The sequence below is a fragment of the Tachyglossus aculeatus genome, chromosome 17 (genome assembly GCF_015852505.1).
Source record: "Tachyglossus aculeatus isolate mTacAcu1 chromosome 17, mTacAcu1.pri, whole genome shotgun sequence".
Classification (NCBI taxonomy): Eukaryota; Metazoa; Chordata; class Mammalia; order Monotremata; family Tachyglossidae; genus Tachyglossus; species Tachyglossus aculeatus.
The window spans coordinates 9,819,647-9,844,214 of record NC_052082.1 but is presented as its reverse complement, the minus strand read 5'-3'; the positions used below and the strand labels follow the sequence as shown (position 1 = coordinate 9,844,214).

The 24,568-nt window shown below is 44.5% G+C and overlaps 1 protein-coding gene across 2 annotated transcripts in view; it reads right to left on the bottom strand.

Annotated features, from left to right (window-relative positions):
* MTHFD2L (methylenetetrahydrofolate dehydrogenase (NADP+ dependent) 2 like) overlaps nucleotides 1-24,568 on the bottom strand; it is a 69,882-nt gene that overhangs the window by 21,873 nt on the left and 23,441 nt on the right. Inside the window, exon 6 of one of the 2 annotated variants that reach the window (XM_038759303.1) lies at nucleotides 17,032-17,124. The exons of the other annotated variant lie outside the window; for it this stretch is intronic. Coding sequence (XP_038615231.1) covers nucleotides 17,032-17,124 — 93 coding nt within the window. The remainder of the gene's footprint in view (nucleotides 1-17,031; nucleotides 17,125-24,568) is intronic. 2 annotated transcript variants of the gene reach the window in all.

Genomic DNA, 24,568 nt, shown 5'->3' with positions numbered 1-24,568 from the left:
TATACAGGGGAAACCCACCTACCAACCCACTGAATTTCCTCCATAAGAGGACCTACTTATCCTGAAGTTCCCTAGGAAGTGAATTAGACACCCCCTCATCGTCTCATGTTTCACGGCTCATGTTTGCACGGATTTATTACTCTATTTATTTTATTTGTACATATTTATTCTATTTATTTTATTTTGTTAATGTGTTTTGTTGTCTGTCTCCCCCTTCTAGACTGTGTGCCCGCTGTTGGGTAGGGACCGTCTCTAGACGTTGCCACGTTGTACTTCCCAAGCGCTTAGTCCAGTGCTCTGCACACAGTAAGCGCTCAATAAATACGATTGAATGAATGAATGAATGAATATTAACAGTCACTCAAGGCAGTTTGTCTAAGAGGGCTACTGGCAGAACTTCAAAGCGCTCAGCGCTTTTCTCCAGAACTCCAACTGTCCCAAAGCCAGACTGACCTAAAACTCCCTCTTTTCTAATTATGGTATTTGTTAAGCGCTCGCCATGTGCCAGGCAATGTACTAAACTCTGGGGTGGATACAAGGAAATCAGGTTGGACACAGTCCCTGTCCCATACGGGGCTCACAGTCTCAATCCCCATTTCACATAGGGGGTAACTGAGGCACAGAGAAGGGAAGTGACTTGTCCAGGGTCACACGGCAGACAAGCAGCGGAGCCGGGACTAGAACCTATGACCTTCTGACTTTTAGGCCCCTGTTCTATCCCCTCTGCCATCCTGCTTCTCTACAAGCTTCTGGACATTGTTTCCCCATAAGAAGAGCCACTTCTGATTCAGGTCCTAATTCTACTCTGGCACTGAATACTGGGGAACATCTGTAAGATTATATTGGAAAAAGCCCAGCATTACTAATATAATTGCACGCTACAGCCCAAGGCAGTTTTATGTGGACAGGTTTGTTTATTTTTCCCGGAGATAATTAATTCACCCATGAATTTATTTTTGGCAAGGGGAAAGAGTTTTATTCACTTGGAATTTCAAAAGTAAGTGCCGTAATTATTTTAGGGTGGAATCTTCTTGTCAGAAGACTCGGCAGGCAGATTTTTTATTTGGTTTGGGATCTCTTCATGGGAAGGAAGAAGATGACACAAATCCAGTTGGTGGAGAGACGACCAATGGAAGAGCTTCTCCGAATCTTCTGGACTGTGAGCCCGTTGTTGGGTAGGGGACCGTCTCTATATGTTGCCGACTTGTACTTCCCAAGCGCTTAGTACAGTGCTCTGCACACAGGAAGCGCTCAATAAATACGATTGAATGAATGAATCAACATGGCCTAGTGGAAAGAGCATGGGTCTGAGAATCAGTGGAACTGAGTTTTATCTCAGCTTTGCCCCTTGCTTGCTGTGTAGCCTTGGGCAAGTCCCTTAACTGGGCCTCTGATTCCTCATCTGGAAAATGGGGATTCAATACTTGTTTCCCCTCCAGGGACTGTGTCCCTCCTGACGATTTTGCACCTACTCCAGTGCTTAGTAGAGTGGTCGAAACATAGTCTATGCTTAACAAGAAACAGCTTGGCCTAGTGGAAAGAGCGTGAGCCTGGGAGTAAGAAGACCTAAGTTCTAGTCCCGACTCCGCCATTTGTCTGCTGTGTGACCCTGGGCTCAGTGGAAAGAGCCCGGGCTTTGGAGTCAGAGGTGATGGGTTCAAATTCCACCTCTGCCACTTAGCTGTGGCAAGAGACTTCACTTTGCTGGGCCTCAGTTGCCTCATCTGGACAATGGGGATTAAGACTGTGAGCCCCACATGGGACAACCTGATCACCTTGTAAACTCCCCAGCGCTTAGAACAGTGCTTTGCACGTAGTAAGTGCTTAATAAATGCCATCATTATTATTATCGTTATTATTCTCTGAGCCTCAGTGACCTCATCTGTAAAATGGGGATTAGGACTGTGAGCCCCTTGTGGGACAGGGGCTGTGTCCAACTTGATTAGTTTGCATCTTCCTCAGCGCTTAGTGCAATGCTTGGCACATAATAAGCACTTAAATACCATTAAATATAAACAGGCAAAAACAACAACAACAAAAAAAATGTGTCAATTATCATTATTTCCTCATAATCAGTGGCTGGCTTTTTGGGTGATCTGAGAAATTCACCAAGGCTACTCCATAGTGATCAAGTCCGGGCTCAAGGAACCATGACAGACCCCATCTCCCTGTGCCTGTTGAATTGAAGCATGGCTGTGTGAGGGAACATCCTCACCCTATTCTCTGCTGCCAGGCTTGAAGGCGCATCGAGCTGTGGGTGTGTTCATTGCCAGACAGAGTCAATCAATCAATCAATCATATTTATTGAACGCTTACTGTGTATAGAGCACTGTCCTAAGCGCTTGGGAGTGTACGATATAACAGAGAGGGTACACACTTCCCTGCTCACAGCAAGCTTGCAGTCTAGAGGAGGAGGAGCAGCTTGGCCTAGTGGAAAGAGCACAGACCTTAGAGTTGGAAGACCTCGGTTCTCACCCAGTTTTGCCAATCGTTTGCTGTGGGATCTTGAGCAAGTCACTTCATTTCTCTGTGCCTCAGTTCCCTCAACTGTAAAATGGGGATTAAATATATATTAATAATAATAATTATTATAATGGTTCTTGTTAGGCACTTACTATGCAGAAAGTACCTGCTCTCCCTCCTACTTAGATTGCAAGCCCCATGTGGGCCAGGGACTGGGTCCAACCTGATTAACTTGCAATAATAATAATAATAATAATAATAATAATAATAATAATAATAATAATAATAATAATAATAATGATGGCATTTGTTAAGTGCTTACTACGTGCAAAGCACTGTTCTAAGCACTGGGGGGGATACAAGGTGATCAGGTTGTCCCAAGTGGGGCTCACAGTCTTCATCCCCATTTTACAGATGAGGGAACTGAGGCCCAGAGAAGTGACTTCCCCAAAGTCACACAGCTGACAGTTGGCGGAGCCGGGATTTGAACCCATGGCCTCTGACTCCAAAGCCCGGGCTCTTTCCACTGAGCCACATTGCTTTTCACCCCAGTGCTTAGAACAGTGTCTGGCGGAGGAAGGGCTGAATCAAGGGGGCAAATCCAGGTGCAAGGGCGATACAGAAGTGAGTGGGAGAAGAGGAAATGAAGATTTAGTCAGGAAAGGAAATCAGAGTCAAGGAGGAAGCCATCCTGACGGGGCTCCAGTTTGAAATGAGATGACCCTGACAGAAAGGAGGCTCCAGGAAGATCGTGACACCGAGGGGTAGGACTCAAAACGGTGTCAGGCCTCGTGGGTAGCAACCAAGGGGGCATCTCCAGTGGCTCTCTGGGCGGAAGGGATCGTCAAACAATCACCCTCGCTCACGCTGATAAAAATCTCGCCGTCGGCAGCGTCAGATCCTAACCTGCAGGACAGCTATGTACCCTATAAAAAAAGTGGGTCCTCCCTGAAGAGAAAAATAAGCCACATGAAATCTACTCAGGAGGCTGGGATAAGCACTGAACTGACTCGGTTGGAACGGAGCACGACAAAAGAAGTCAGCGAGGGGATACGATTGGAAGGAAGTCAAATCCCGAACGACCACGTAAGCGAGTCCGTGGTGAGCTTTGTAGAAACTGGCTCAAAAAGGAGAGGTGATTTGTATTCACAATGGCGAAGTTGGTGCAGGTAAGTCCTCAGTGATCGGACTGGAATTGGTATCAGAAATTCTGAGGCTGTTGTATTTTCTCAAGCATTTAGTAACCTGTGAGCTCCTAGAGGGTAGGGATTGTGGATTGTACTCTCCCGAGCTCCAAGCAGAGCTCTTGCACATCATCATCATCAATCGTATTTATTGAGCACTTACTATGTGCAGAGCACTGTACTTGCACATAAATATCACCGACTGATCGATGGATGAGTAAAGCACAATGGATCTAGTGGGGGCTACAACGAGTAGTTTGCCTTTTTGTAGTTATGAAGAAAGAGTTTCTCAGAAAGCACAATTTGAATGTTCCTTTCCACTAGGCCTAAATTTTAATTGGCCAGAAAAAAGAATAGGTGGCTCCCAGCTCCCAGTTCTGGGAATGCAAAGGAACTACAAGTCCAGGAGGGAGGAGCTGGCCTACCAGAGGTCTGGGATTGGGAGTTGGAGGGGAGAAAGGGAAAAAAATGAGCAGGGATTCTTGAATTTCCAGGAGCAGGAATTCTTGAATTTCCAGGAGCAGGAATGGGGCTTTGGCCACTGCCTAAACCCCAGAGATAATGGCATTGTAAGGGACAATGATGTTCTGCGGGTATCTGAGAAAGTGAAACTGCACACGCGATTGTGAAATGTGGAATGATGAATGCCATTAGGGAAAAAGTTTGAAATTAGGAGGTAGAAGGGTAGGCCCCTCCTTGCTCCGGCTTCTAGCCTTTTCCCAACAAAGACTAGATTAGAATATAAGTGCCTCTGGCAATTGTCTCCCTAATAATCAATCAGTCAATCAATCAATCGCATTTATTGAGTGCTTACTGTGTGCAGAGCACTGTACTAAGCGCTTGGGAAGTACTAGTTGGCAACATATAGAGACAGTCCCTACCCAACAGTGGGCTCAATTGCGCTTTACTGGGATGGTACAATACAGTGAGAACAGACACAGTCCCTGTCAGCGTGGCTCAGGGGAAAGAGCCCGGGCTTGGGAGTCAGAGGTCATGGGTTCTAATCCCGGCTCCGTCACTTGTCTGCTGTGACTTTGGGCAAGTCACTTAACTTCTCTGGGCCTCAATTCCCTCATCTGTAAAATAGGGCTTAAGACTGTGAGCCCCAAGTGGGACAACCTGATTACCTTGTGTCTCCCCCAGTGCTTAGAACAGTGCTTGGCACATAGTAAGTGCTTAACAAATGCCATCATTATCATTATTATTATCGTCTCTCTTTATCGCTGAATTGTAGTAATGATAATGATGGCATTTATTAGGCGCTTACTATGTGCAAAGCACTTTCCAAGAGCTTAGTACAGTGCTCTGCACACAGTAAGCGCTCAATAAATACGACTGAATGAATGAATGAATAAATAGGTCCTACGTGCACTGAGCCGTCACGGGCCCTTTGCGACATGCCGTGCCCCTGCCAGCCTTCTTGCTCGTTTCACGGTGGGGAAGAGGGTGGGAAATAATCCCCCCCGCCTTACCTCCTTCCCCTCCCCACAGCACCTGTATATATGTATATATGTTTGTACGGATTTATTACTCTAGTTATTTTATTTGTACATATTTATTCTATTTATTTTATTTTGTTAATATGTTTTGTTTTGTTCTCTGTCTCCCCCATCTAGACTGTGAGCCCGCTGCTGGGTAGGGACTGTCTCTATGTGTTGCCGACTTGTACTTCCCAAGCGCTTAGTACAGTGCTCTGCACACAGTAAGCGCTCAATAAATATGATTGAAAAAGAAGGAAAAAAAAGTAGCAAAAAGGTAGGATATTTTCCTGGAGATGGCAGGCAGGAAGAGAGGAGGGAGGCATTTTCCTGGTCCTTTTCCCCCACCATCCCATTCCCTCTAGACAATAAGCTCGTTGTGGGCAGGGAACGTGTCTATCTACTCTGTTCGAATGTTATAAAGAGCCTGGGCTTGGGAGTCGGAGGTTGTGGGTTCTAATCCCGGCTCTGCCACTTGTCAGCTGTGTGACTTTGGGCAAGTCACTTCACTTCTCTGTGCCTCAGTTACCTCATCTGGAAAATGGGGATTAAGACTGTGAGCCCCACGTGGGACAACGTGATCACCTTGTATCCTCCACAGCACTATTGGCTAGTCTCACTTCCTTGAGAAAGAGTTCAATTCTTAGAACAGTGCTTTGCACATAGTAAGCGCTTAACAAATGCCATTATTATTATTATAGTGTATTGTTTGTTTTATGGTACTTGTTAAGCGCTTACTCTGTGTCAACATAGACTGTGAGCCCACTGTTGGGTAGGGACCGTCTCTATATGTGGCCAACTTGTAATAATAATAATAATAATAATGTTGGCATTTGTTAAGCGCTTACTATGTGCAAAGCACTGTTCTAAGCACTGGGGGGGATACAAAGGGATCAGGTTGTCCCATGTGGGGTTCACAGTCTTAATCCCCATTTTACAGATGAGGTAACTGAGGCTCAGAGAAGTTAAGTGACTTGCCCAAGGTCAAACAGCAGACATGTGGCGGAGCAGGGATTCGAACCCATGACCTCTGACTCTAAAGCCCGTGCTCTTTCCACTGAGCCATGCTGCTTCTCTTGTACTTCCCAAGCGCTTAGTACAGTGCTCTGCACACAGTAAGTGCTCAATCATCATCATCAATCGTATTTATAATACGATTATTAAGCTCAATAAATACAATTGATTGATTGATTGTCAAACAGCACTGGAGTAGGTACAAGTTAATTAGGTCGGACACAGTCCCTGTCCCGCCCAGGGCTCACAGTCTTAAGTAGGAGGGAGAATAGGGATTGAATCCCCATTTTACAGTTGAACAAGCTGAGGCGCAGAGAAGTTAAGAGCTAGCAACTGGCAGAGCCAGGATTAGAATCCAGGTCCTCGGACTCCCAACCCCGTGCTCTTTCCACTAGGCCATGCTACTTCCCGGGTGCTCAATAAATAGGACTGAATGCCATTCAGTTTGGGACAGATCAAGGAGTAGCCCAGCTGTTTTCCAGCCCAGAGTTCCGGCTGGAGATCGCCCTCGGGACAAGGTGGCAAGTGGGAGAAGGTGAGAAGGTGGTCTGTGGATCTGCTCAGATAAAAGGCGGCCTCAAGATCCAGATCGGATCCGGATCTTCATTCCTGACCGGAGAGGTCACCTGCCGAGGAACCAAGAGTCGGATCTTTTCAAGCTTGTTTGAGGGCTGAGTCTCTCTGAAGTCCAGCGGGGTCTTTGGCAGGGAAAGAGAGTCCGGGAGAAGAGTCATTATTCATTCATTCATTCTTTCAGTCGTATTTATTGAGTGCTCACCGTGAGCAAAGCACTGTACTAAGCACTTGGGAGAGTAATAATAATGATAATAATAATAATAATGATGGCATTTATTGAGCGCTTACTATGTGCACAGCACTGTTCTAAGCACTGGGGAGGTTAGAAGGTGATAATAATAATAATAATGATAGCATTTGTTAAACGCTTACTATGTGCAGAGCACTGTTCTAAGCGCTGGGGGGGATACAAGGTGATCAAGTTGTCCCACGTGGGGCTCACAATCTTAATCCCCATTTTACAGATGAGGTAACTGAGGCTCAGAGAAGTTAAGTGACTTGCCCAAGGTCACATAGCAGACATGGGGCTGAGTCGGGATTCGAACCCATGACCTCTGACTCCAAAGCCTGTGCTCTTTCCACTGAGCCACGGTTGTCCCACGAGGGGCTCACAGTTTCCATCCCCATTTTATAGATGAGGTAACTGAGTCCCAGAGAAGTTAAGTGACTTGCCCAAAGTCACACAGCTGACAATTGGCGGAGCTGGGATTTGAACCCATGACCTATTACTCTATTTATTTATTATTACTCTATTTATTTTTCACTCTATTTATTCATTACTCTTTTTATTTATTTATTACTCTATTTATTTATTACTCTATTTATTCATTACTCTATTTATTACTCTATTTATTTATTTATTTATTTTACTTGTACCTATCTATTCTATTTATTTTATTTTGTTAGTATGTTTGGTTTTGTTCTCTGTCTCCCCCTTCTAGACTGTGAGCCCGCTGTTGGGTAGCGACCGTCTCTATATGTTGCCAGCTTGTACTTCCCAAGCGCTTAGTACAGTGCTCTGCACACAGTAAGCGCTCAATAAATATGATTGATTGATTGATTGACCTCTGTTTCCAAAGCCCGGGCTCTTTCCACTGAGCCACGCCGCTTCGCCGCCGCGTACAACAGACGCATTCCCTGCCCACAGTGAGCTCACAGTCTAGAGGGGGAGACAGACATTAATATTTATAAATGAATGAATAAATAGTAAATGTAGCTAAATCAGATGAATAAGTACAGATATCAGCAAGGAGGTTGATGCAGTAATCAAGGATGGATAGGATAAGTGCTTGGATTGATGAGGTAGCAGTTCGGATGGAGAGGAAAGTCTTTTAGACTGTGAGCCCACTATTGGGTAGGGACCATCTCAGTATGTTGCCAACTTGTACTTCCCAAGCGCTTAGTACAGTGCTCTGCACACAGTAAGCGCTCAATAAATACGATTGATGAAAGGGTGGATTTTAGTGATGTTGCAAAAGGAGAACAGAAAGGATTTGGTGAGAGATCAACTATCTGGGTCGAAGGACAGAGAGTAGAGGATTGGTTTTTATTGGTTTGTTAAGCACTGATTATAATAATGACGACATCTGTTAAGCGCTTACTATGTGCCAAGCACTATTCTAAGTGCTGAGGGGATACAAGGTAATCAGGTTGTCCCATACAGGGCTCACAGTCTTAATCCCCATTTTCCAGATGAGGGAATTGAGGCACAGAGAAGTGACTCGCCCAAAGTCACACAGCTGACAAGTGGCGGAGTGGAGATTAGAACCCATGATCTCTGACTCCCAAGCGTGGGCTCTTTCCTCTGAGCCTCGCTGCTTCTCCAATGTGCCCTGCGCTGTACTGAGCACTGGGGTAGATATAAAATAATCCAGCTGGACACAGTCCCTGTCCCATATGGGCTCACAGTCTTAATCCCCATATTACAGAGGGGGTAACTGAGGCACAGAGAAATGAAGTGAGTTGACCAAGGTTACCCAGAAAACAAGTGGTGGAGCTGGGATTAGAACCGAGGCCAGTTCTCTTTCCACTAGGCCATGCTGCTTTGGATAATTCCAAGGTAATGGGCCTCTGAGACACGGAGGCTAATGATAATAATAATAATAATGGTATTTGTTAAGCTCTTACTATGTGCAAAGCACTGTTCTAAGCGCTGGGGAGGTTACAAGGTGATCAGGTTGTCCCAAGGAGGGCTCACAGTTTTAATCCCCATTTGAGAGATGAGGTAACCGAGGCACAGAGAAGTTAAGTGACTTGCCCAAAGTCACACAGCTGACAGTTGGAGGAGCTGGGATTTGAACCCATGACCTCTGACTCCGCTGAGCCACGCTGCGGTGTTGTCCACAGAGACGGTCCCACTCTCTTCTGTGTCGACCTGACTTGCTCCCTTTATTCATCCTTCCCTCCCAGCCCCACAGCATTTATGTACGTATTTGTCATTTATTTATTTGTAGTGATGTCTGCCTCCGCCCCGCTACACTGTAAACATGTGGTGGGCAGGGAATGTGTCTGTTAATTGTTCCATTGTGTTTATTGTGGTATTGTACTATCCCAAGTGCTTAGTACAGTGCTCTGCACATAGTATGTGCTCAATAAATATGACTGAATGAATAATACAGTACTCTGCAGACAATACATGCTCAGTAAATCATCAACTGTACTTATTGAGCGCTTACTGTGTGCAGAGCACTGTACTAAGCACTTAGCAATAAATACCAGTGACTGACAAAGTCAGAGTTTGGTGGGAAGATGAAGAGTTTTGTTTTGGACACGTTTGACCTCCAGGCTACCTGGAACCTCAAAGAATGGTTCATTCATTCATTCATTCATTCATTCATTCATTCATTCATATTTAATAATGATAAAAATAATAATTACGGTATTTGTTAAGCGCTTACTAAGTGGTGAGCACTGTTCTAAGCACTGAAGTCGATACAAGGTAATCAGGTTGTCCCACGTGGGGCTCCCAGTCTTAATCCCCATTTTGCAGATGAGGTAACTGAGGCCCAGAGAAGTTAAGTGGCTTGCCCAAGGTCACACAGTGGACAAGTGGCGGAGCCGGGATTAGAACCCACATCCTCTGACTCTTTCCACTAAGCCACGCTGCTTCTCTATTGAGCGCTTACTGTGTGCAGAGCACTGTATTAAGCACTGGGAAAGTACGATTCAGCAATAAAGAGAGACAATCCCTGCCCACAGTGGGCTTAAAGTCTAGGGAGGGAAGACAGACATCAAAACAAGTAAACAGGCATCAATACAAATAAATAGAATTATAGATCAATCAATCAATCAATCGTATTTATTAAGCGCTTACTGTGTGCAGAGCACTGTACTAAGCGCTTGGGAAGTACAAGCTGGCAACCTCTAGAGACAGTCCCTACCCAACAGTGGGCTCACAGTCTAAAACGGGGAGACAGAGAACAAAACCAAACATACTAACAAAATAAAATAAATAGAATAGATATGCACAAGTAAAATAAATAAATAAATAAATTGAGTAATGAATATGTACAAACATATATACATATATACAGGTGCTGTGGGGAAGGGAAGGAGGTAAGATGGGGGATATATACTATATATATCTAATTGTATATAGATATATACTATTTCTATTAAGCGCTTAGTACAGTGCTCTGCACACAGTAAGCACTCAATAAATACGATTGATGATGACGATTTCTATCTATCTATTCTATCATCTATCTATCTATTTACATCTATCTATCTACCTATCTATCTATTTATATCTATCTATTTCTATATATCTATATATCTATTTGTATATATCTATATGCAAATAGACATTAGTGCTGTGGGGCTGGGGTGGGGAGAAGAGGGAGTGAGTTGAGGTGACACAGAAGGAAGGGGGAGCTGAGGGAAAGGGGACTTGTTCTGGGAAAAGAGGGTTCAGTATGTCCATAAGGCATTAATTAGATGCCCATGATTTGTGGCCTATCAGGATGACCAGTCCCCAAACCCTGGGACCTTTTCATTCATTCATTCAACTGTACTTATTGAGCGCTTACTGTGTGCAGAGCACTGTACTAAGCGCTTGGGAAGTCCAAGTTGGTAACATATAGAGATGGTCCCTACCCAACAGTGGGCTCACAGTCTAGAAAGGGGAGAAATTCACATTCACCTAAATTCACCTAAATTCGCATCCAACCCACGTGAGAAGGCCAGCGCTCAGGGCAAAGCCCAAGGGAAAGGTCTGATTGGTCTTTCAGGACACACAACTGAGAGAAAGTTCACATTTTGGGGAGAGGGGTGCCCGAGGGGAGACAGCTATCTCGTGCCAACCCCAACCTTGTGGGAGGCACCGAGGGTGGCATTAAGATTAGTCACACCCAGAGCCCTTCGGTACATAGAGAAGCAGTGTGGCCTAGTGGAGAAGCCACGTTGCTTCTCTACAAACAAATCAGGTTGACACGGTCCAATGTCATCATCATCATCATCATCAATCGTATTTATTGAACGCTTACTATGTGCAGAGCACTGTACTAAGCGCTTGGGAAGTACAAATTGGCAACATATAGAGACAGTCCCTACCCAACAGTGGGCTCACAGTCTAAAAGGGGGAGACAGAGAACAAAACCAAGCATACTAACAAAATAAAATAAATAGAATAGATATGTACAAATAAAATAGATAAATAAATAAATAGAGTAATAAATATGTCCAAACATATATACATATATACAGGTGCTGTGGGAAAGGGAAGGAGGTAAGATGGGGGGGATGGAGAGGGGGACGAGGGGGAGAGAAGGAAGGGGCTCAGTGTGGGAAGGCCTCCTGGAGGAGGTGAGCTCTCAGCAGGGCCTTGAAGGGAGGAAGAGAGCGAGCTTGGCAGATGGGCAGAGGGAGGCCATTCCAGTCCCGGGGGATGACGTGGGCCAGGGGTCGATGGCGGGACAGGCGAGAGCGAGGTGTCCCACCCGGGGCTCACAGTCTTTATCCCCATTTTCCAGATAGGGTAACTGAGGCACAGAGAAGTGAAGTGATGTGCCCAAGGCCACCCAGAAGACAAGTGGCAGGGCCGGGATGAGAGGCAGCGTCTTCTGACTGCCAGACTCATTCTTTTTCCATTTGACCCACCCTGCATTTGATCGCAATTATTGACGGTAGCGGGACTTTCTGGCTTCTGCTGGAGGATTTCTTTCAGACAAGACAATTACCAAGGGTCAGAGGGCCGGGGAAGGACGCCTCCCCTTTCAGACTAATGAATGCCACTTAAAGCACTGTGGCTCAGTGGAAAGAGCCCGGGCTATGGAGTCAGAGGTCAGAGTCAGAGGGCATGGGTTCAAGTCCCGGCTCTGCCACTTGTCTGCTGGGTGACTTGGGGCAAGTCACTTCACTTCTCCGGGCCTCAGTTACCTCATCTGGAAAATGGGGATTAAATGTGAGCCCCCAGTGGGACAACCTGATCACCTTGTAACCTCCCCAGCGCTTAGAACAGTGCTTTGCACATAGTAAGTGCTTAATAAATGCCGTCATTATTATAAAGAAATGGCCTCCACCTCTAGACTTCAAGCTCACGGTGGGCAGAGAACGTGTCTACCGACTCCGCTGTAGCTCACTCTTCCAAATGTTTAGTATAGTGCTCTGCACTTAGTAAGCACTCAAAAAATACCACGCATGTTGATGATGATAATTAAAACTCCTAGCTCTAAGCCCCCATGGAAGCAATTGATTTGGTTCAAATAGATAGGCAGGGTGGACTAGAGGAGAGAGCACAGGCCTAGGACCTGGGTTCTAATTCCTACTCTAATTCCATTATTTATTCCATTAATTCGAGAATACTCTAATTCTAATTCCAGAGAAGCAGCGTGGTTCAGTGGAAAGAGCCCGGGCTTGGGAGTCAGAGGTCATGGGTTCAAATTCCGGCTCAACCGCTTGTCAGAGTTGTGACTTTGGCCAAGTCACTTAACTTTTCTGTGCCTCAGTTACCTCATATGTAAAATGGAGATTGAGACTGTGAGCCCCACGTGGGGCAACCTGATCAGCTTGTATCCTCCTCCAGCGCTTAGAATAGTGCTTTGCACATAGTAAAACGCTTAACAAATGCCATCATCATTATTATTATTATTACTCCTCCACTTGTCTGCTAGGAGAAGCAGCGTGGCTCAGTGGAAAGAGCCTGGGCTTTGCAGTCAGAGGTCATGGGTTCAAATCCCAGCTCCGCCAATTGTCAGCTGTGTGACTTTGGGCAAGTCACTTCACTTCTCTTGGCCTCAGTTCCCTCATCTGTAAAATGGGGATTAAGACTGTGAGCCCCACGTGGGACAACCTGATCACCTTGTATCCCCTCCAGCGCTTAGAACAGTGTTCTGCACATAGTAAGTGCTTATCAAATACCATCATCATCATCATCATCATCATCATCATCATCATCATAAGTCAAAACTTCTCTGTGCCTCAGTTACCTCATCTGTAATACGGAGATATAGCCCCCCTTGGGACAGGGGCTGTGTCCAACCTGATTAGCTTGTATCTACCCCAGCACTTAATACAGAGCCTGGCACATAGTAAGCAGTTAACAAATACCAGAAAAAAAAAATGAGCCACTTATCTTGGAAACAAAATTTTCCTTCAGTCACGATAATCACATCAACTGACACAAAGTTTGCTAGGCTCACAAATAAGCCGAGTATAGTAAATCTGGACACCGTGTATGAGATAATAACTGTGGTATTTGTTAAGTGCTTACTATGTGCCAGGCACTGTTCTAAGCGCTGAGGTAGATACAAAATAATCAGGCTGGACACAGTTCCTGTCATTCATTCATTCATTCATTCATTCAATCATATTTACTGAGCACTTACTGGGTGCACAGCACTGTACTAAGCACTTGGGAAGTACAAGTTGGCAACATATAGAGACGGTCCCTACCTGACAACAGTCTAGAAGGGGGAGACAGAAAACAAAACAAAACATGGGGACAGGTGTCAAGTTGTCAGAACAAATAGAATTAAAGCTAAATGTACATCATTAACAAAATAAATGGAATAGTAAATATCCTTCGTGGGGCTCACAGTCTTAATACCAATTTTACAGATGCCATTATTATTATTATTATTATGGGCAGGGAATGTGTCAGTTTATGGTTCTGTTGTCCTCTCCCAAGTGCTTACGAGAGTGCTCTGCACTCAGTAAGCGCTCAATAAATACAGTCGAATGAAGAAGCAGCGTGGCTCAGTGGAAAAAGCCTGGGCTTTGGAGTCAGAGGTCATGGGTTCGAATCCCGGCTCTGCCAATCGTCAGCTGTGTGGCTTAGGGCAAGTCACTTAACTTCTCTGGGCCTCAGTTCTCTCATCTGTCAAATGGGGATTAAGACTGTGAGTCCCCCGTGGGACAACCTGATCCCCTTGTAACCTCCCCAGTGCTTAGAACAGTGCTCTGCACATAGTAAGTGCTTAATAAATGCCATTAAATATAATATAAAACTATTATTATATATCATTATATAATAACATAACGGTATTAATAATATCAATATAATATAATATATATAATATAACATAATATAATATAACATGTATGATACATATGATATAACAATATCATATAATAAAATATATAATAATATACAAGATAATATAACATAATATAATATAATAATATAATATAATATATAAAATAAAATATATAATATAATATAATTAATATAATATAATATAATGTAATAATTATATGTATATATATGAGGGACCTGAGGCACGGAGAAGCAGAGTGACTTGCTCAAGGTGGTGGAACCAGGATTAGAACCCAGGTCCTTTTGACTCCTATGCCCAGGCTCTATCCACTAGGCCAAGCTGCTAATGCATCTCTTCTGTCCTCCTGGAATCTCAGCCCAAAGGTGTGAGGTCCAACGTCCCACCAAGAGCTAGTCCAATAAAGAAACACTTCTTCTCTCATAATAAAAGCAGTGTTGCCTAGTGGATAGGGCACGGGCCCACAAGTCAGAAGGATCTGGGTTCTAATCACGGTTCTTGTGTGACCTTGGGCAACTCACTTCCCTTCTCTGGCCCACAGTTACCTCATCTGTAAAATGGGGATGAAGACTATGAGCCTCTGGTGTGTCCTACCTGATTACGCAAGTCACTTCACTCCTCTGGTCCTCAGTTCCCTCATCCGTAAAATGGGGATTAAGACTGTGAGCCTCTGATGGGACAGGGACTGTGTCCAACCTCATTAGCTAATAATAATAATAATAATAATAATAATAATAATAATAATAATAATAATAATAAAACATTTGTTAAGTGCTTACTATATGCAAAACACTGTTCTAAGCGCTGGGGGAATACAAGGTGATCGGGTTGTCCCACATGGGGCTCCCAGTCTTCATCCCCATTTTACAGATGAGATAACTGAGGCTCAGAGAAGTTAAGTGACTTGCCCCAGGTCACACAGCAGACATGTGGCAGAGCTGAGAATCGAACCCATGACCTCTGACTCCAAAGCCTGGGCTCTTTCCACTGAGCCATGCAGCTTCTCTCTGTAGTTACCCCAATGCTTAGTACAGTGTCTGGCACATTTTATGCACTTAACAAAGAAGCAGCGTGGCTTAGTGGAAAGAGCACGGGCTTGGGAGTCAGAGGTCGTGGGTTCTAATCCCGGCTCCGCCACCGATCAGCTGTGTAACTTTGGGCAAGTCACTTGACTTCTCTGTGCTTCATTTACCTCATCGGTAAAATGTGGATTAAGACTGTGAGCCCCATGTGGGACAACCTGATCACCTTGTATCTACCCCAGCGCTTACAACAGTGCTTGGCACATAGTAAGGGCTTAACAAATGTCATTATTATTTATTATTAAATACCATTTTAAAAAAAAGCACAGAGGAGGCTGTTTCATGGGGGTGTGTATCCAGATGATGTGAACATGTTGAGGAAACAGAAGGTTACTATTTAAGCACGGAGCATTGTACGTCTGACTTGGAATCCCCTAAATTCTGCTACTGGATTGTCACCATATCCTACATTTAGGGCAGTGTACACCCAAAAGACTGGTGACACAGCCATGGTTATAATGGCACAGCCTCCTTACGCTTGGAGGGCTCAGTTTACCGGACAAAGTACCAGCTTTACGAAGCTTACGCTCCCTATATCCAGAGATTCACAGGCGATCCACGGGATTTATTTTCCCAGGTGCAATACACGAAGCGAGTTCCTCACCGGTTACTCAGAGGGTGGAGGTCTGTTGGGAGGAGAAGGTTCAAACGATCCCTCCTGTTCCTCCCGCGAATCACAGATCCCTGAAGATTAAGGACTTGTCCCAGTTTAGCGGAAACCAGAGAGGTGAGGAGCTAAGTGGTCTTTTAATCAATCAATCAATCAATCAATCAATCAATCAATCGTATTTATTGAGCGCTTACTGTGTGCAGAGCACTGTACTAAGCGCTTGGGAAGTACAAGATGGCAACATATAGAGACGGTCCCTACCCAAGAGTGGGCTCACAGTCTAGAAGGGGGAGACAGAGAACAAAATTAGCTTCTTTTATGAAGGAGCTAATTGAGAATGCAGCCAGGCCTCCCAAAGCGGTGCTAATAATAACCATAATTGTGGTATTTGTTAAGTGCTTACTTTGTGACAAACGCTGTACTAAGCATTGGGGTAGATCCAAGGTAACCAGGGTGGGCACAGTCCTTGTCCCATGTGGGGCCATGGTCTGAGGAGGAGCCAGTAGCAGAAGTGGGAATAACAGTAGTAGTAGTATTTCTTTTTTTTTTTTAATGGCATTTATTAAGCGCTTACTATGTGCAAAGCACTGTTCTAAGCGCTGGGGAGGTTACATGGTGATCAGGTTGTCCCACGTGGGGCTTACAGTCTTAATCCCCATTTTACAGATGAGGGAACTGAGGCACAGAGAAGTGAAGTTACTTGCCCAAGGTCACACAGCTGACAAGTGGCGGAGCTGGGATTTGAAGCCATGACCTCTGACTCCAAAGCCCGCGCTCTTCACACTGAGCCACTTTAATCCATCCCTCATCTCCAGGGTGGGATCTTATAACTAGCGAAAGTCACATGTTCTGAAAAGCCAACCTAACTGGGTCTCTGTCCCTACTAAATCCCTTCCCTTGGTCCACGCTAAATAATTCCTCTTCATCCAACTAGGGAATTATTTATTGTTCTTTTTCTATTCGCTGGTTCCTAACACATCTCTCTTGGTCACACCTCTTCCCGATAGAGATTTAGGATCCTCGATGTTTAGCCTGGGGTAGATACCGACGAATCCACGTCCCACTCGGGGCTCGCAGTCTTTATCCCCATTTTACAGATGAGGTAACAGACCGCCAAGCCCCCCGTCTTACCCGCAGCCACAACGATGATATCAGCCAACTGGCAGTGCATCTTCAGCTGCTCTCGTGGAGTGTATCTGTGAGTTATTGTCACGGTCGCATCACCTGGAAGGCCCAAAGGTCTGCAGTGAATATTTTCAGACTCCCGACGTCGTCGCGAGAAGCAGCGTGGCCTGGTGGATAGAGCACGGGCCTGGGCATCAGAAGGACCAAGGTTCTAATTCCAGCTCCACCACCTGTCTGCTGTGTGACCTTGGGCAACTCACTTCACTTCCCCGGGCCTCAGTTACCTCATCTGTAAAATAGGGACTAAGAGTGTGAGCCCCATGGGAGACGGGGACTGTATCCAACCTGATTAACTTGTATCTACTCCAGTGTTTAGAACAGCGCCTGGCACATAATAATAATAATAATGGTGGTATTTGTTAAGTGCTTACTATGTGCGAAGCACTGTTCTAAGCACTGGGGGGGGATACAAGGTGATCAGGTTGTCCCACATGGGGCTCACAGTTTTAATCCCCATTTTACAGATGAGGCAGCTGAGACCCAGAGAAGTGAAGCGACTTGCCCAAAGTCACCCAGCTGACAAGCGGTGGAGCCAGGATTAGAACCCATGATCTCTGACTCCGAAGCCCGGGCTCTTTCCACTGAGCCACGCTGCTTCTCTAAGCACTTAACAAGAACCATTATTATTGTTGTTATTATTATTACAATAAAACCGAGTTGGCAGACCTGTTCCCTGCCCACCACGACCTTACAGTCTACATTGCAGCATGGCTCAGTGGAAAGAGCATGGGCTTTGGAGTCAGAGGTCACGGGTTCAGATTCCGGCTCTGCCAGTTGTCAGCTGTGTGACCTTGGGCAAGTCACTTAACTTCTCTGTGCCTCAGTTCCCTCATCTGTAAAATGGGGGTTAAGACTGTGAGCCCCCCGTGGGACAACTTGATCACCTTGTAACCTCCCCAGCACTTAGAACAGTGCTTTGCACACTGTAAGCGCTTAATAAATGCCATCATTATTATTATTATTGTTATTACTGCCCAAAGTGATGGCCAATCACTGCAGGTAAGTTGCTTCCATCCTTAATCCTTCATCATCATCATCACTCATATTTATTGAGCGCTTACTGTGTGCAGAGCACTGTACTAAGCACTTAGTACTTCCTCCCAGATTCCTCGTCTCCTTACCCTGTTCCGGCCAACACTCCCCATTCCCAGCAGTTTTTCTGCCCCTGAGTCACCCTCCAAACTTGGCTACAACTGAGCTCGAGTATTTTGTTTCTTTTTTGAACAACCCTGGCATCGCAGGTTACTGCCACCTTAGACCACGCAGTTCATCTGCCACCATTTGTGTGCTATGAGGATGCACAGAGCTCTAGACTGAAAGCTCGTTGCGGGAAGGGAATATATCTGTTTACTGTTGTACTGTGCTCTCCCAAGTGCTCAGTACAGTGCTCTGCTATTCCCAGACTGAGCCCCCTTTTTCCTCGCCTCCTCCCCATTCCCCTCACCCTACCTCCTTCCCACAGCACCTGTATATATATTTGTACAGATTTATTACTCTATTTATTTTACTTCTACATATTTACTATTCCATTTATTTTGTTAATGATGTGCATCTAGCTTTAATTCTATTTGTTCTGACGACTTGACACCTGGCCACGTTTTGTTTTGCTGTCTGCCTCCCCCTTCTAGACTGTGAGCCTGTTGTTGAGTAGGGACCATCTCTATATGTTGCCAACTTGTACTTTCCAAGCGCTTAGTACAGTGCTCTGCATATAGTAGGCGCTTAATAAATATGATTGAATGAATGAATGAAAAATAACTCAAGTACATAATAATAATGATGATGGAATTTATTAAGCACTTACTATGTGCAAAGCACCGTTCAAAGCGCTGGGGAGGTTACAAGGTGATCAGGTTGTCCCACGGAGGGCTCACAGTCTTCATCCCCATTTTACAGATGAGGGAACTGAGGCACAGAGAAGTTAATAATAATAATAATAATAATAATGGCATTTATTTAGCGCTTACTATGTGCAAAGCACTGTTCTAAGCGCTGAGTTAAGTGACTTGCCCAAAGTCACCCAGCTGACAAGTGGCAGAGCCGAGATTTGAACCCATGACCTCTGACTCCAAAGCCCGGGCTCTTTTCCACTGAGTCACGCAGCAGAACACCCCCATCCCTTACCCTTTCACCCTCAGTGGTATCTCCTTTGAGTATGATGGACTAGAACCTCTAGAGGAACCGGAGATAAGTGTGTTATCCTGCATTTCAGCATTGTGGACACCCTGTCCATGTAAACCAAGTTTCATAATCAATCAATCAATCTGTCAGTGGTATTATTGAGTTCTGACTGTGTGCACAGTGAGGTACGAAGCCTTTGGGAAAGTACAATACAAGGGATTTGGTACGCGTGATCCCTGACCTCAGGGAGTTTACAGTCTAAAGGGGGAGTCGACATTAAAATAAATTCCAGATAGGAGACATTGGAGAGTATAAAAACATGGACAGTTTTATTGCCCTTCTCCGTTAAAGAGCCTTAAACTTTTACCTTCCGTATTGTACTTTTCAGATCACACGGAAGTGGCATTCATTCATTCATCCATTTAATCATATTTATTATCTCTATTTCTTTATTATCTCATATTTATTGAGCGCTTACCGTGTGCAAAGCACTATACCAAGTGCTTGGGAGACTACAACAGACTCTTTCCCTGCCCAAAACAAGCTTACGGTCATGATTACCTTTTTACAGAAACGCTCTGGGCATGTCAACCCCCTCCTCAGAAATCTCCAGTGGTTGCCTATCAACCTCTGTATGAAGCAAAAAACTCCTCACACACTCGGTGCGGTGGGATTTGGGGTGAGTAATTTCACCCAGCAGTAAATCCAATCAATCCCCTCGTCAGAGGGAAATGGCTTGGAACGTGTCTGTGTGGCCTCTGAATCAGCTACAGTCGTAGTTTCAGAATTTTTGGTTGAGGCCTCACTGAGATGAGTTTCTTCCTCCAAATCTGGCTACTGTTAGACAGGCCCTGCCTGAAAGTGGTCTGGTTTCTTAGTCGTTTCCCTGGCTAGTTTCATGATGGAAAGTCAGAAGAAACGGTTGGCAATCCAACACAACTTTCCAGATGTCCCACTTACTGGTTTCACCTGAATTTGCTCCTTGATTCCTTTGTGGGATCTTAAGCCTTACTCTCCCAAACCCTGAGGTAGATAATAATAATAATAATAATGGCATTTATTAAGCATTTACTATGTGCAACGCACTGTTCTAAGCGCTGGGGAAGTTACAAGGTGATCAGTTGCCCCACGGGGGCTCACAGTCTTAATCCCCATTTTAGAGATGAGGGAACTGAGGCCCAGAGAAGTTAAGTGACTTGCCCAAAGTCACACAGCTGACAATTGGCGGAGCTGGGATTTGAACCCATGACCTCTGACTCCAAAGTCCATGCTCTTTTAAACTGAGCCATGCTGCTTCTCATAATAATAATAATACTATGTCTCTGATAATATACACATTATTATTATTATTATTATGTGTATAATAATAATAATAATAATAATAATAATAATAATACTTATAGTACTTGTTAAGTGCTTACTATGTGACCAGAACTGTTCTAAGCACTTGGGTAGATACAAGCTAACCGGGTTGAACACAGTCCCCGTCCAACATGGGGCTCACACTCTTAATCCCCATTTTACAGATGATGATGATGATGGTATTTGTTAAGCACTTACTATGTGCCAAGCACTGTTCTAAGCGCTGGGGTAGATACAAGGTCATCAGGTTGTCCCACATGGGGCTCACAGTATTAATCTCCATTTCACAGATGAGGGAACTGAGGCCAAGGGAAGTGAAGTGACTTGCTCGAAGTCACCCAGCTGACAAGTGGTGGAGCCGGAATTTGAACCCATGACCTCTGACTCCCAAGCCTGGGCTCTTTCCACTAAGCCACGCTGCTTCTTGGGGGATGAGGGAACTGAGGGAACTGAGGGAACTGAGGCCCAGGGAAAGGAAGTGACTTGCCCAGCGTCATACAGCACATGTGGCAGAGCCAGGGCTAGAACTCGGGTCCTTCTGACGCCCAAACCTGAGCTCTATCCACTTAATCCCGGCTAATCCCATCTCTCCCCCTTGTCTGCTATGTGACCTTGGGTGAGTCACTTCATTTCTCTGGGCCTTGGTTTTTTTATCTGTATAATGGAGATCAAATACCTGTTCTCCAGCCTATTTAGACCGAGCCCCATGGGTGACAGGAATTCAGTTCAATTTTTTGAGCATTTACTTTGTGCAGAGCACCGTACTAAGAGCATGGGAGAGTACAATATAACAATAAGGAGATGCTTTCCCTGCCCAGGAGTTTACTGTCTAGAGGGAAAAATAATTATGGTACTTGTAAAGCGCTTACTATGTGCCAAGCACTGCTCTAAGCATTGGGGAAGATACAAATTAAGCAGGTTGGAACTGTGTCCCACCTGATTGTCTTGTACATAACCCAGTGTTTAGTAGAGTGCTTGGCACCTAGAAACTTTGAATATTATTATTATTACAAGCATGGTGAGGTCTGCCGGGACCTCTCCCAACAGGATAAAAATCAGAGCCTTTACGCAGTGATGCGCTTATCACCAATGCAATAATTATCTTAATAGAATAATCCCTGGGGAATCATGATGTCATGTCTGCCTATTCATTCTTCTCAGTCACCATCCTCCTCCTTTTTCATCTCAGAACTGTCCCCTCTCATCTTGGATGCTGCTGAGGGAATGATGCGGGGAAAAGTCTCTGGGAGAGGTGTGTGGACAGAGGAACACACCCGATCTCAACAGCCAGGATGACAACTTCATCGACTCACGGCCCCAAGAAAGGCAGAGAAATCAAGTGACTCAGTCTGATAAGTATGATAGAATGTAATTACATTCACTCTTTTAATTGCACCAGGAGATGCCACAGAGCTGATGATGAAGAAGAATAGTATCTACAAAGAGGATAAATCTAGTGCCATACTTTTCAGTAAAGGGGGTTTAGTGAACAGGTCAATAAATTGCTAATGGGAGTAATGCCACTGAAATGGTTTCGCCTGCATTTCTCAGGCTGCTAAGATTTATCTTTGGATTTTCAAAACTGTTAAATAACAAGGTTTCAAAACGATATTGGGGCGAACTACAGATGCTCCAAACCACCTAATGTCCTTTTCTAGACTGTGAGCCCATTGTTGGGAAGGGACTCTCTCCATCTGCTGCCAAATTGTACTTTCCAAGCACTTAGTAGTGGAAAGAACATGGCTTGGGAGTCAGAGATTGTGGGTTGTGATCCCGCTTCCGCCACGTGTCAGCTGTATGACTTTGGGCAAGTCACAACTTCTCTGTGCCTCAGTTACCTCATCTGTAAAATGTGGATTAAGATTGTGAGCTCCATGTGGGACAACCTGATCACCTTGTATCCCCCCAGTGCTTAGAACAGTGCTTTGTACATAGTAAGTGCTTAAAAAATACCATTATTATTATTATTATTATTATTACTCTGCACACAGTAAGCACTCAATACATACAACTGAATGAACTTAAGAAGATAATTGGTGTCTCTACGGTGCTTAGCTGCCTTGTATGTACATAGCATCGACTATGTTCATTCATTCAATTGTATTTATTGAACGCTTACTGTGTGCAGAGGACTGTACTAAGCGCTTGGGAGAGTACAAGATAACAATCAACAGACACATTCCCTGCCCACAATGAGCTTACAGTCTAAAGGGTGAGACAGATATTAATATACATAAATAAATTACAGATATGGATGTAAGTGCTGTGGGATGGAGCACTGTGCTAAGCGCTGGGAAACAGTATACAAGAGGGAAATAGGCACGGACTCTGGTCACTGCCACAGTGGTGTCAATCTATAATTTGAGGCAATCAATCAATCAATGGTATGCAGAGCACTGTAGTAAGCGTTTGTGAGAGTACAATAGACAAACATGGTGAGCAGGTTCCCTGCTCACCTCGAGTTTACAGCCATCAAAGATAAAGGGAGTGACTGATCAAAGCCCCCGTGCTCTGGGGAAGAGCAAAATGTTGATCTTTTAACTCTTCAAAGAAAGAGCTGTCAACCTGGAGTGGGGGGCAGTCATCCCCTGGATTTAAAAAGCCCTGCCTGATTAATTCATTCATTCATTCAATCGTATTTATTGAGCGCTTACTGTGTGCAGAGCACTGTACTAAGCGCTTGGGAAGTACAAGTTAGCAACATATAGAGACGGTCCCTACCCAACAATGGGCTCACAGTCTAGAAGGGGGAGACAGACAACAAAACAAAACATGTGGACAGGTGTCAAGTCGTCAAAACAAATGGAAATAAAGCTAGATGTACATCATTAACAAAATAAATAGAATAGTAAATATGTACAAGTAAAATAAATAGAGTAATAAATCTGTACAAACATCTATCCAGGTGCTGTGGGGAGGGGAAGGAGGTAGGGTGGGGGGATGGGGAGGAGGAGAGGAAATAGGGGGATCAGTGTGGGAACGCCTCTTGGAGGAGGTGAGCTCTCTGTAGGATTCACTGAGCTCTTCTTCCACGGCACCTATTGGCTAGTCTTACTTCCTTGTGAAAGGGTTCAATTCTTAGAACAGTGCTTTGCACATAGTAAGCGCTTAACAAATACCATCATTATTAATTCTTAAAGGATTCTGGGAATTGTAAACCTCGGAAAGGAAGGAGTAAATGGAACAATAATAATAATAATGGCATTTATTAAGCACTTACTATGTACAAAGCAGTGTTCTAAGCACTGCGGAGGTTACAAGGTGATCAGGTTGTCCCATGGGGGGCTCACAGTCTTCATCCTCATTTTACAGATGACATAACTGAGGCACAGAGAAGTTAAGTGACTTGCCCAAAGTCACACAGCTGACAATTGGCGGAGCTGGGATTTGAACCCATGCCCTTTGACTCCAAAGCCCGGGCTCTTTCCACTGAGCCACGCTGCTTCTCTGCTCCTCTGGGCTCCCACAATTCCGCCTCTCATGGGCCAGAATATTCATCCAACCTGGTTCCACCAAAACCTCTTTCCACTGGAAATCCCCCAATTCAAGCTCATTTTGGGCAGGGAATGTATCTAGCAACTCGGTTATAATTACTCTCCCAAGTGCTTGGCAGAGTGTTCCACACATAGTAAGGGTTCAATGAATACCAGCGATCGGTTGACTGATACAGCTGGGCCAATTTCCAGCCTGCAATCCTTCACTCAAATAGAGCCACAAGCTTCCGCCACACACACTCAGCTAAACTCTGTGCTGACCCGAACTAAACTGATCATATACTATAATATAGTAATATAGTATATATAGTATAGTATAGTATAATATAGCATATATAATATACTATATTACAATATATTATAGTATATATAATATATATATAGTATATATAATATATACTATATTATAGTATATATAACATACTATAATACATCATAGTATATACAATATACTATATTACAATGCATTATAATATCATAAAATCAATATAATATAATAGCTATAA